The sequence below is a fragment of the Acanthopagrus latus genome, chromosome 21, assembly GCF_904848185.1.
Source record: "Acanthopagrus latus isolate v.2019 chromosome 21, fAcaLat1.1, whole genome shotgun sequence".
Taxonomy (NCBI): domain Eukaryota; kingdom Metazoa; phylum Chordata; class Actinopteri; order Spariformes; family Sparidae; genus Acanthopagrus; species Acanthopagrus latus.
Window position 1 is genome coordinate 26,428,614 of NC_051059.1, and position 13,102 is coordinate 26,441,715.

General features: G+C 46.7%; 1 protein-coding gene across 2 annotated transcripts in view; it reads right to left on the reverse strand.

Annotated features, from left to right (window-relative positions):
• myo10 (myosin X) overlaps positions 1-13,102 on the reverse strand; it is a 95,870-nt gene that overhangs the window by 10,740 nt on the left and 72,028 nt on the right. For both annotated transcript variants that reach the window (XM_037082940.1, XM_037082941.1), the window contains exons 20-25: positions 6,611-6,735; positions 6,253-6,367; positions 2,134-2,240; positions 1,817-2,041; positions 1,482-1,521; positions 278-1,213 (exon numbers count right to left, since the gene is read on the reverse strand). In XM_037082940.1, the coding sequence (XP_036938835.1) occupies positions 278-1,213; positions 1,482-1,521; positions 1,817-2,041; positions 2,134-2,240; positions 6,253-6,367; positions 6,611-6,735 (1,548 nt within the window). The remainder of the gene's footprint in view (positions 1-277; positions 1,214-1,481; positions 1,522-1,816; positions 2,042-2,133; positions 2,241-6,252; positions 6,368-6,610; positions 6,736-13,102) is intronic.

The window sequence follows — 13,102 nt, forward strand, 5'->3', positions numbered from 1 at the left end:
ACTTTTTCAGAAAACAAAAATATGAGAAATGCAAAAAGTTACACAATTTATGTGTACAAAACTGAAACATTTATCTGTCTTTGATAAGCTTCTGTTAGTCATCCACAGAGAGAGAAGAAGTGGATCATCCAGTGGAGGTGGTGAAACAACATGCTGTCAGATTTTCTACACTGATTCGAGTGAACGATGACTGTGTGACTGTGATGTTGGTTAAACTACTCTTGAACTTTCTCCTGTGTTCAGTCAGCAGCAGCAGTTTTTGCCTCTACCAACTCACCGATGACTGAGCGCCCTCCGAGCTGAAGCGATAAGCCCCCGAGCTGTTGTAGGTTCCCACAGATCCGCGGTAGTCGGGAGACCACTGGCCGCTGCGAGGGTTGGAGAAGGCCACGCTGCCACTGGACACGATGGCGCCTTCGTCGTAGTCGTCCTGGTCGTAGTCCGAATCCTCGTCCGGCGGAATGAGCTCCACCATGTCATCTGAAGGAGCCTCAGATGAAGCCTTGGGGTGGCAGTAGGCCGAGTCCCCGCTGGAGGAGGCGCTGTGGCAGGCGGGGGGCACCGGTGGTAAAGGCAGCGGCGGGTGGAGCAGGGTGTTTGGAGGCAGCGGTGGGATCACGCCATCGTTGGCATAGGGATCTTCTTCAGACGAGTCGTCGCTTGTTCGGATCCCGCTCGTCCGCTGGCCGTCTGAGTGGCCGTGCTCACTCGGGTTCGGTGAGTCTTTGAACGCCTCGTCGTCAGCCCCAAACCCTTCATCGACCTCTTCCTCGTCTTTCCTCCGTCCAGACTCTTTCTCCTTCTCCTCCTCTTCGCTGACTCCCAGCGAACTCTCGATGTTCCTCACGCACTCGTCGATCTCGTCAAAGTTCAGCGAGTCGAGGAACTGCTGCGCCGCCTTGCAGGCTTCGTCCTCCAGACGCCGGAGCTCCTGGTCACGCAGGAGCTGCAGGCGGTTGAGGGAGGCCTCGGTCAGAGAGAGCTCCTGACGCTCCTTCTGCCTCTGCAGCGCCTGGATCTCCCGCTCCAGACGCAGGATCTCCTCCACCTGAGTGGCTTCATGAGGACGGACTTCCTCCTCGAGGGCCTCCGATGACTCCAGCTCCTCCGAGACGCTCGCTGATGTTGCAGCAGCGACTGCAGGCTGAGGCAGAGATTGAGAGGCCAACTCCTCAAGGCGATGGAGCTCCTCCAGTCGTCTGGCCTCCTCAGCCTGAGGGTGGAACACAGACATAAATCAACTTCTACACATATTTACTTGTGTTTAAATACACTATACTATACTAATGGAGTTGCTGTGTGTGTTGGTTGAAGAACATAATAATAAATCTAAAACATAATATGTTAATATGTGTCTGACGGATTGAAATGAAAATACAGTGATCAATCCAAATCCGCCTGTCGAGACTGTTTGTAAGTAACACGTAGAGTAACTAACTCGTCTACACAAGTTAATTCCTGGATACTGTGTTTCGTCGTACCTCTCTGGCGAGTCGCTCAGCCTCCAGCCTCAGTCTCTCCCTGCAGACACAAACAGACAGAATGAGATAAGATTCGCTAAAAGACGAGTAATTACATTTCCTGTCTCACTGTGGCAGCAAATTCCCATAAAACCCCATCAAGAATTCAGGTCAGACAGAAAGTCTACATCATCATCCGTCCAAACAAGACAAACAGTACGTTTTGTTCGACCATGTTTTTACTGTTTACTGTTGACTTCCTGCATCGTTTCTGTCTGATTGATGCAGTTTTTTATGCACTGAACTTTAAAAAGTCTTGCTCAGATTTTCTTTGATTCACTGTTCAGAAGATGCACCTCTCCATCTCCTCCTCCACCCTGCGGCGGCACTCGTCCTCCTCCCTCCTCCTCCTCCTCTCCTCCTGCAGCTGGCTGTAGGCCCGGCGGGCCAGCTGGCCTCGCACACGTTTCTGGAAGGTGAGCGCTGCCCAGCGGAGGAGCAGGAACTTCCTCCTCCAGTAGAAAGCCCGGTAGTTCTTCTGAATGACCACAATGCACTGCAGCAGCTTCCTGTACTGCTTCCTGTGTGTCCGACAACATCAATCGGTAAACAAACGGGTCTTTAGTTTTTAAGAAGGCGTTTGATGTTATTGTCGAGTTCTGAGCAGTCGTACCTGGCCATGTAGCCCATGACGTGAGCCTGGATGATCATGGCGGCTTTCAGCACCTCCATCTCCCTCTGCTTCTCCAGCCGATGCTCCAGAGACTCCCGAAGAAACACCTGAGAGGGGAGGAGAGTGGGGAGTATAGAAGGATATGAATAAATCCTTACATTTAGTTTTAATAGTTGTCGCTGTCACAGATTTTCACTTCTCACAATTTCTAACGAACGGCTTGACAGATTCGTGTCCCGGAGCTCTGGGCTAAATACACGTTTCAACAACAGAGGGTGAAAAAAATGAAGTTCAACTCATGTCGAAACACTTTTTGAATGAGATTTTTGTGACTCTGGTAGTCAAATGGACGACCAGAGGGAGGGAGCTAGCATGCTGTTTCCTGACTGTATATTCAGTGGCTGTCTGTTTTAAAGGCAAACTGCAAGAAAAGCACCAAACAGCCGGCTGTGAGGCTGACTGAGCTGGAGTTTCCCCGGTAAACACACCGACCTCTTCAGGCGTCCGTCACCACGCCTCTGCGCTCTGCCTTGCTCAGAGACACTCATGCAGAGAAGAGCAGCTCTGGACCACGAGATGGAGCAGCAAGAGGTCGCTGTGCTCAGCAGGAAAACAACATAAACCTCAAGAAAAACAGACGTTACCAGAGCGAAACAGTCTGAGCTCAGCAATCAGTTCTCAGTGGACTGAACGGTGACAAGCTAATGGTGCTAACGAGCAATTCCTAAAACAGACATTTTTTCAGCTTTACTGTGCGTTTTAATTGTGTTTTAAATATGGATGACTTAATTTTTCATAGTTTTATTTTTAAACATGTGTTAATCAAATCAAGAGAAAGAGGATTAAAACATGGTGAATAAATACTCAGACTAAACATCCACTATCTACTCTGCACTGAACACATTATGAATTTACAAGCGAACAGAATTAAAGAGAGACGGTCGGCCCTTTCAACAGACACTCCCGTCCAGAAGAACAATCGAAGTGAACAAAGCAGCCGACATAAATCAAATCCAGATCCTCCTCTCCTTTTGTTGCCGCTGCTAAAGACTGCAGATTACCGCAGCCAGTGATTTCGGCTACATCGCTCTGTGAAAAGAGCAGATCTTACAGGCACTTAGTGCAGCTGCCCGCTACAGGAGCCAAGCTGTCCTCCATTGATAGAGGAACTGGGCCCACCGAGGGACGCCGGGGGTTAATCCGATTAGGGAGGGAGGAAAATGAGATACGGGACGTGGTCTCAGGCGACAGAGATTGTGAGGAAATGTCACGGTGTGACGTACGTACAGGAGAACAGATTGCCTCGCTCCTGTTGAGTGATGTACTGATGTGTGTTGTGTGTGTGTTGTTGTGTTTCTTGTGTGTGTTGTTGGCAGAGCGACCGAGTTGCAATTCTCAGCGGTGAGGCACTAATGAGATTTTCGGGAGGAAATGTAAACTCGTTGGGGTGATTTGGACGTCACCGACAAGCAGGTTAATTAACAGGGAAACATGCCGTACATGCCCCCGCACGTGCGCGCACACACACACACACACACACACACACACACTAAGACTGAAACACACACACACACACACACACACACACACACACACACACACACACACACACACACACTAAGACTGAAACACACACACACCACCGGCTCCTCGGGATGTAGAGGCCTCTGCATCAGTATTCAAAACTCTGATATCAGACTGATTTTGAAACAGTTACACAAACACATCTGCTGATGAACAACCAACCACACACACACACAAACACACACACACACTTTATTAAACAACTTCCAACATGATTCCACATGCTGACAAAGTTCCGCTCATGTGCGAGTTGCATCCACATTTGCATCCGAATGACGTGAACTAATCCTTTTTAAATCATTACTATGCTAATTAGTGCAACAAAAGCCGCTCTAAGCCTCTGCACACTTTTGATTCTTGCTGTCGGGGCCTTCGGGGAACGCCGCTCGCCGTGACAGGTCAGGCCCGTGGAGAGAACACAACCCAGCGAGGGGCGAGCAGAGCCACATCACTTCCAGGAAATTAAGTTTAAGGCTGTAAAAAAACACAAAACAAAACAAAAAAAACAACCCTGAGACAACAGTCCGGACATGTGCCGACTGAAAGGAGCCGGAGGCCGGCTGGATGTAAATCTCCCGGCGAGAGGCAGCGGGACAAAGTGGACGAATCCCTCCGAGGGAGATAGAATTGATTTAGCGGTTTACAGGCGGTCGCAGCAGCAGGAGCGTCTTTGTGGTTCAGAGAGAGGGAGGCTCTGCTGAGGCGTTCAGGTGGGCTGACACAACACATTTCAGAGAGTTAAAACACAAACCGGTGTGTGTGTGTGTGTGTGTGTGTGTGTGTTTGTCCAGGCTGCTGACTCACTGTAAATCTGGTAAATGGTTGCAGTTCATTGCTGCCCTGCGGCGGAGCTTTATACAGCAGAGAGACAAACACAGAGTCCTCTGTAACATCCAGGAGCACTGAGCACACTGAGACCTCAACAAGAGAAGGAGACGTGAACAGTCTTCATCACCCTGCAGATACAGGCACCAAGGGTCCAGACGCACCGGGCCAACGCTAAAGAACAATCAGTCCTGGCCAAAAAGCTGCACTTGAACGCATCTCAAAGACTACAGCCGGACAGCAGATAGACAGACTGTTCTTCTGATGAAGAGCATTTTTTTTTAACACCACTCTTCCTGAAACAGCTGCTTCTAATCTAGAACAGATAATTGTTGAAAAAACGAATTTCTCCCCTTTTCAGGCACGATGGACGAGTCAAACGGGTTTACACACCTTTAAGAAACCTGCATATACCTGCTGGTTGTGGAGTCGAAGTGTTATCAGTGAAAGTCAACAGCTGATATGTTTTAATTCACGACTTTATCCTTTAGTCACACGGTAGTTTATTTTGAAAAGAAAAAAAAGGTTCTGTTGCATATTTTTTTGTAAATATGTGAGCACAAGTATTTTATGACATTTGGTCATTTTTCATGTGCTTGATTTTTCTATTTCTTAAACACGAACGCTCCCGTGAATTTGACGTGATCTCATATTTTATTTATTTTATGACCTGAGTTTTAGTTCAGTTTGTTGTGGTCGTGTTGGACACACACACACACACACACACACACACACACAGTGTAATGACCAATCATACTGCCATCCACACATACAGGCATCCTCCACTGCTGTCACCTCGTGCAGCATCACACGGTCAAGCTGTGATTAGAGATCTGTATCCCCATCTGTCATTTTCCCCACAGCAATCACACAAACACACACACACACACACACACACACACACACACACACACACACACACACACACACACACTGGCAGTAGGTATATTCCTTCTGATCCGGTGTAGTGGAAGCAGAGAGCAATAGACCGAGGGGATGAAGACCAGATCCAATAACTGTTGGATGCCACGCTTCAGGTGCTCTGGACTTCAATTATTCATGATCTCACACACACACACACACACACACACACACACACACACACACACACACACACACACACACACACACACACACCTGAGCTCTGGAACGGTTTCACCGAGCTGGATTTGTAAGACGCGTGAAGCCAAATTAAGCCTTGAGGGGAGTCGAGTTCAGCCAAACTGTATCTGCAAAGCAAGTCTGCATGTGGTCATATTCATGTCAGCGAGGAGAACAGGGATCAGCCGGTGTGAGCCGGAGGCGGAACGAACAGCGGGACGTTCAGGAGCCGGGTCGGACAGGAAGAAGTCAATTACGGTGGAGAGAAGTGAGCAGAAGGGGAATTCAAGTCTGTGTGAGAAACAGTTTCCACTGCCGACACATTTAATGAGCCAAAGGAGCATTTTAAAACAAACCCTCCACCTCAATATGTCGTACGCACATGATGACGTCATTACGTTACGCTGCATGTAAAGCGGCATGACAGTAAGAGACGGGAGACGCTCCAGGAAATGACATCACAGTAAGCCAAAGATGTAGAAGTAGGCATGTGTTCATGTGTTTATGTGTTCATGTGGCCAAATGCAACAGAATCATCAGAACCAGGACATGAAGGCGGCTCAGCAGCCTCAGGTGAGTCTGGGTCCAGAACAGGTGTCGTGTTCTCACCTTGGTCTTTCCCAGCTGCCACTCGGCTCCACTGCTGTCGTACAGGTGCAGCAGCTGGATGCAGCTGCCTCTGGGATCATCGGGCAGCATCACGCCTCGCATCAACACCTTGTACCTGAACACACAACCAGCTGGTTCTTATTAAAGGTTCTTAGACTGGTTTGGTTTACAGAGACCGGTTCCCTGGTCCAGTTTGAGTTCAACAACATTCTAGTCCTGAACTTTACATTTCAAGAGTTGATGAAACCTGAAATTAGTTCTATGGGATCCATGTGGAGAGAACCGTCCCCATCCCGCCAGAATAAGATATGATACCTGTGTTTCTGTAAAGGTTTAATATGAGTGAGACGAGACACACCTGCAGCAGAAGTCCTGGAAAGGTCTCCTCACGGGGAAGCCGGTGCGTCGGATCTTGACCGTCTCCAACATGCCGGAATATCTGAGCTGGTTCAGAACCAACGTCTGGTCGAACTGGTCAGGCATCTGGAGGCAGAGACGCAGATGTTTAGATCACAATCACAAAACAACCACGTTCAAGCCTTCAGATGAAATCTAAATAATGTCAAGGAGGAAGAACATTTACATTCTGAGAAACGTGTCGACGAATGATGAACATTTCACTCTCAAAGCTCCTCGTTAACACCGGAGGAGTTCTTATATATAGTATATTCTGAAGATTATTAAATGACAATCTGTCTGTAGCTGTTACCAGTGGCGACACATCGTGTGCTTGACTGTGTTTCTGCTGGTGTTTCACGTGACAGAGAGCTCATATCGATGTTTGGACGTTACGTGAATCTGAACAGATTCAGATCAGCTGTTGATTTTCACTCTGTAACCACAGGACACTTTCATTAATGTCCACTCAATACAGTCAGCTGCCTTTACAGCACTATGATAACAGCATTGATTGTCATCCAGCAGGGGTTTGATGTAGCTGTAATTTTTTTCACAGCAGTGGCAATCGATTCTCAACTCTGACTTCCTGTTTGAGAACGCTGTTATCACAGAGGGCTCTTCACTGTGAGGGAACAGAGTCAGAGAGAGTTACTGCCGTCTGCAATCACGTCTGCAGCCGTGAGTCAAGTGACAAACCTGGTGTATTAATGAGTCCTCAGAACATCTCCAGCTGTGTTTATGACAACCAAAACTATCTTTTAAGCCAAATGATGTTTCCCTGTTTGTGACAAAATACTTGTTGAAAAGAGAAACCTAAAGAAAAGTCAAGGTTCAACATAAAGAGACAAAGTTTTAACTTATCCTAGTTTGTCAACAGTTATTCTGGTGATCTGATGAAAACATTTTCTGTTTTTTCACTTTGTTTAATCTCCAACATGCTCACTTGCCTGCTGCTACTGAAAAACCCTGAGACTGAACCAGAGAGGGAAAATATGTTCCTCAACCAAAACTGTGAGCTAAAAGATGCCAAACAGCTGTGTTAAAAAAAAAAAAAAAAAAGAACAAGAAAGAATCTCTTTAAATTCCATGGAGTCCTGAATCCGTCACACTCGGTCACATGACGTCTGGACACGGCGTCCCGTTAAAACGTCCACACACACGCATCACACACTAACACTCATTCACAGCTTCAGGGAGACGAGTACGTACGACAGCAGCAGCCAGCGGCCAATCAAAATCCTCCAAAAAACACACTTGGCATTGAGATACCATTATTACTTACAGCAGTGCATTCAGCGGAGGCCATGTTCCCTCTCACCCCGTCACCTCGGTGGGCGTAGAATGAGAGGAGGCTTTATCCCGCCTCGTAATGCCTCCTTTATTCAGCGCACATCTCCCCTGATAGCCTGATGATGGCCCATCTGAGCTGCTGAGATGAAGGGAGGCCAATTCACCACCAGATCTCGACTGACTGATTGAATGGCGCCCTTTAACCACCGATGGCCGCGGAGGGGACTCATTAGCATAACTGACATTTGCATACGTCCGAGCTGCAGCGCACAAAGCCGAGCGGTGTCAGGAAGCTGCCCTTCTCTCTCCAACGTTTCCTCTTTCTCACTCCCATCAACAACCGCTCTGTTCGGGAGGCTCATACAAGTTTCCTGATCACTTCTGTAAAAAAGACATGACTCTTCTTCTTCTTCTTCTTCTTCTTCTTCTTCTCCTCTGTCTGGAATCTGGGAGAGTTTTCACGCCGTGTCAAAGCGCTGCCTCTGTCACAAAAGAAGAAGGTCTGCAGCCAAAGAGAGTCTGCCGTCTCACTGCATCCAGGACACTTTGCATTTCAGTCGTTCCATTCAGTGTTTCTCATGATGAGTAAACTAAAGAGGGTGAATAGCTTGAACTGAAACCGCTGCTGTATCCCTGCAGAGAGAACTCCTCATAGGTCTTACACACAGTTCTGCTCTCTGACTTCATATAGTGCAGCAAACAAAGATCAGAGTTTAAAGACACAAGGTCAAGACTCTGGAGAGCTGAGACAGAGACAACCTGTACTACGAACACTAAGAGGCTGAAACCAACTGACTGACTCCTCTCCAGGTCTGACCGTCCACCCAACACAGTGCAATGTTTTGTACTAGCATCAGGTCCTCTGGTTGATTCTTGTCTTCCCATAGAAACAACATAAAGTACAGTATATATCAAACAATGAAGTGACACCCCTGCAGTCCTTTTTCTGAGAGCGAGATGTGAAGCAAAAGACTCAAGACCTCGGCCTAGCATGACTCCGTCCTGAAGAGGAGACTATCACCAGTTTTCTAATATTTTACATTTGAAGATACAAACTCTGATTAAACATGAGCTGATTTTTATTCACATCCAAAGAGTGGCGGGTCTAGACTAGTTTTAGTCAGGGTCCGTCCATCATTCAGACACAAGATAAACGTGACTTAAAACAGTGTTCACTATTTCAACATTTTGAATTTGGTAGTAAACACTTTATTTCCACCTTTCCCTTCAATACAAAATCATTGCACGAAAAGTGTTACTGTATTATTGATGGGGGGTCTGGACTCAGAGTGCGTCCGGAACAGAAATCTGTACTAAAATAAACACCTAAATCTGTATTTTGGACTTTGCTAGCCAGAAGCATCTCATCATTGACCGGTGCATGAACAGAAGCTGAGCTGATATCTGTGAGAACACTTTGGTCCGACTGTTCTGAGATACGTCAGCTCGACTCCAACAATCCATCAGCTCAGAACAACAACAGTGATGTAAATCAGCATCCAGACCGTCTCAGGCCTCCGCGGGGCGTCACAACAATAGCCTGAGGGTTAAACTCTGTGTCTTTCTCAGCACAACTTCCCGGCTATAACACTCGCAGCTCGGGGCATTCAACGGGACAAAAGGGGGGCGTGGTAGTTCGCTCCCATGGGGGTTGGGAAACGGCGGGGGAAGACATGGAGGACATCGAACACAGGATGAACCGTCCGTCCAACTACCAGCGACGAGGTGCAGAGAGTCCAATACTTAAACATCCTCAGGGACATCTGAGCCACGCTGCCGTCCACGTCCTGCCTGAGACGCTTCACATTTAGTGTCAAGTAAAGGTTGCAATTTCCCTCCAGTGGCCTCGAGTGGCAGCAGAGATAATTGGTCATTATCCAGAAACTAAAATGAGATTTCTCTCCCCTCCTCAGGCGACCTTAGAAGAGATCGTCATTGCGCTTCACGAAAAAAAAAAAAAAAACATTTGGCACTGAGCAGAATCATCTTTTCTCTTCCACCACAAAGATCCTCTGTGTGTTTATGAAACCTTCAATTTGAGGTTAATCTTTTCAAATACATAGATTCATTTTTCTCTTTCTAAACGTATAATCACAATGTCAGAAAATCCAAGGTTACATCTTCTGACTGATTTGTCTGAGCAACAGTCTAAAACCACAGAACACTGGATTTACATCATGTGAACAGACAGCAGCAGCAGATTCTCACAGCTCAGACGATGGAAACGGGAACATGTGGTGTTTCCTCCCGACAAACATCCGAACATATTACTGCTGTGAGGACTTTCCCTCTTCGTACACACCAATATTCTTGCTTTAAACAGATCTCAGATGATCTCAGAGCATCAAATCCCCCACAGATCTCTGTGTTTCTTTGTCAGAGGTCTTGTTTGCTCCTGGGCGTCCAGGTCTGAGCCGGCGGGGATTATCACTCACTGCTCAGCGGGGGCTCCTTCACCGAGTTCTGGGGGAATCCCTGGAACAATTCTGCACATAGATGGACAGAAATCCAACCTAAATCCCCGACCCCGCTGGATTTAAGCCTGACCCAATTTGGAGGAGGAATCTTGTGGGTTTGAGTTTCTTGAAAACATCAATTACACAAAGGAAACCTGCAGCAGCAGAGCTACTGAGAGGAAACCAGAACATACAGAGGCCGACAGGCAGATGTCGATTAGAAAATCACTTTCAGCTTCTTTGTGAAAAATTCTGGTACTGAATTAAAACCTCAGCACTAACGCTGTTCTCAGTTTGCTGCAGGTCGTTCACAACTGAACAAATCATCTTAAATCTAAAGCAGACTGAACGATCAGATTTAAAACATGATGCTCTGACGGTACGACACTGTGAGGTGGAATTAAAGGAACACAAGTTAAAACTCATCATCATCGTCTCGTCAGGTGGAGTTTTGTCGTCCACAGAACAGTTCTGGAGCTTCACAGTGAAACAGAGATGAAGCAGCTGAGACTTGATTTAAAACAGAGAAACAACAGCAATAAAAGTAAAAAAACCTAAAATCTGTCGTCTCCAGAAGAACAAAGATCCCAAAGTGATGTAAAGAACGATGTTACTGATGCCATTTTAAAGCAGATAATGACTGAGTTTACATTTTTTGGGTGGAATGTTCCTTTAAGACGGATTCAACAAAATATGATGGTTTCATTCTTCACTGATCTGTCAGAGATTCTTTCTATGAATCGCTTTTGCTCATTTTGTCTCATTGGTGATCATAAAAACCAAAGAAAAGCAGCTGATTCTCACATTTCCTCATTAACTCATGAATCATTAATATTTAAAGGCGACTGACGTTATGTCACATGAGATAAAAATCATGTCAGAACCGTTCTGGATCAACTGACGGGTCGACGGCAGTGAAGAGCAGCTGGACCAGAGAACCGAGCTGCTCTCAGACGAGCGTCATCAGAGAAACGACTCTCTTCATTATCATGTCGTTAACTAAACGGCCTCATTACTGATTCAGCCTCGATCGTCCCTGCAGCCTTCCAGCCCTGATTACAACACTCATCATGCACTCGTGAAGTGGCTCCGTCTCGAGGCTTCTGCCTTCTTGAAATTCAATCTGGATCATTTCTGATTCTGAAATCCTTCAAGTCCAATTAACCAGACGACAAGCAGCAAACTTCAGAGGGACCGTCTGTCCGTCCGGTGCTCGGCAGAACAGAACCCCACAGCGGTTCTGACAGTGACGAGGTGATGCTTGTTTTCAGAACACCTACTGTCTCATGTAAGTGAAACATACAGTTTGGTATCTGAGAGATGTTTAATTTTGCACAGATGGTGTCTGATGGTTCTGCACTAAAACCTCTGATTTTGATCTGATTCACTTTATCAGCATAAAAACTTGTCAGAGTTCATGTTCAGATGTTTTTGCTGTGCTGCAGATATTCACTCTGAAACTGTAATTAACAAACAAATCTTTCATTTATGCCGAGTGTCAACTCAATTCACTCGACCCCAGTAACACGTCTACTTCACATCTGAACACACATATTTCCCTGTAGCTGCTGATTTAACGTGGACTACAGTCTGAATATGCATCTGACTTTAACACCTGGAGAACACAGATAACAGCTTTAAACCTTTGGACCAAGTCTGCAGCTGCTGCACTTTAAGGATTACAGCCGTCCATACATTGATAAATACCTGCTATGTCTCGGTCCAGAAGTCTAAACTGATTGAGAATAAATCAAAAACACCTTCAGACATGTTTGATAAATTCTCTCTCTTCTTCTGTTCTTTTGTTTTTGCTGCAGATAAAGACTGAAAAACCGAACCTGCCTGAGGAGAAACTCTCTTTGTGGATCTGAACCCAAACTGCTGCATCTCACCTCATTCCACAGCACTGAGAAACCCTCCGCTGGACCGATTAAACCCTCCGTGCAACAAGCGCGCACTTGAACGCACCGCTTCCCATTTAAAAGCATGCAAGCATCAGGTCTCACCCTGCATCCTCGCTCCTCGCCTCGCTGCCTTCAGACCGCAGACCAACGGATGAACAAAAAAAAATGACAGAAAAGTTCCCGGAGCTGCCGACTGCCTCCGAGTGTCTCCTCCACACACACTGACCGGCTCAGACACACACATCAGCACTCTCTCTCTCACACACACACACGCTGCCACCACTGAGTCAAACAAAGGCTTTCAAACACAGAACTCCACTCCCCCTTTTTGTGTGTGTGTGCGGGAGGGAGGGCCGTGGTTGCCATGGCGATGCGTCTCCTGCTGAGGCTAATTTGTGCGGCCACTTGTAGGGCCGGTGTGTGTGTGTGTGTGTGTGTGTGTGTGTGAGCAGCCTGTTTACATTCAAACGTGGTGACTTTTGTGTCCACCGGCTGCAGCTGACCGGTCCAACGAGCTGCTGTGACGCTGCCTCAGACCAGAACTGAACTGGACCGAACCTGAGCGTCCATGGGGAACTGGGCCAGATGATAATTCAATCACATTATGCTTGATTTCTTTTTTTTTTAATTTTATTTTATTATATTTACTCAAGTATGTGTATTTTTGTTTTACTATGCAGGTTAGTTTTGATGCTGTCCAACAGTGTTCTGATAAAGATGTGTTCAGTGTTTCTGTTGTCAGGTCGAGTCGATGTTTCGTGGACGCCACACTAAGAACTTTTGTCTGTATTTCCTCAGACT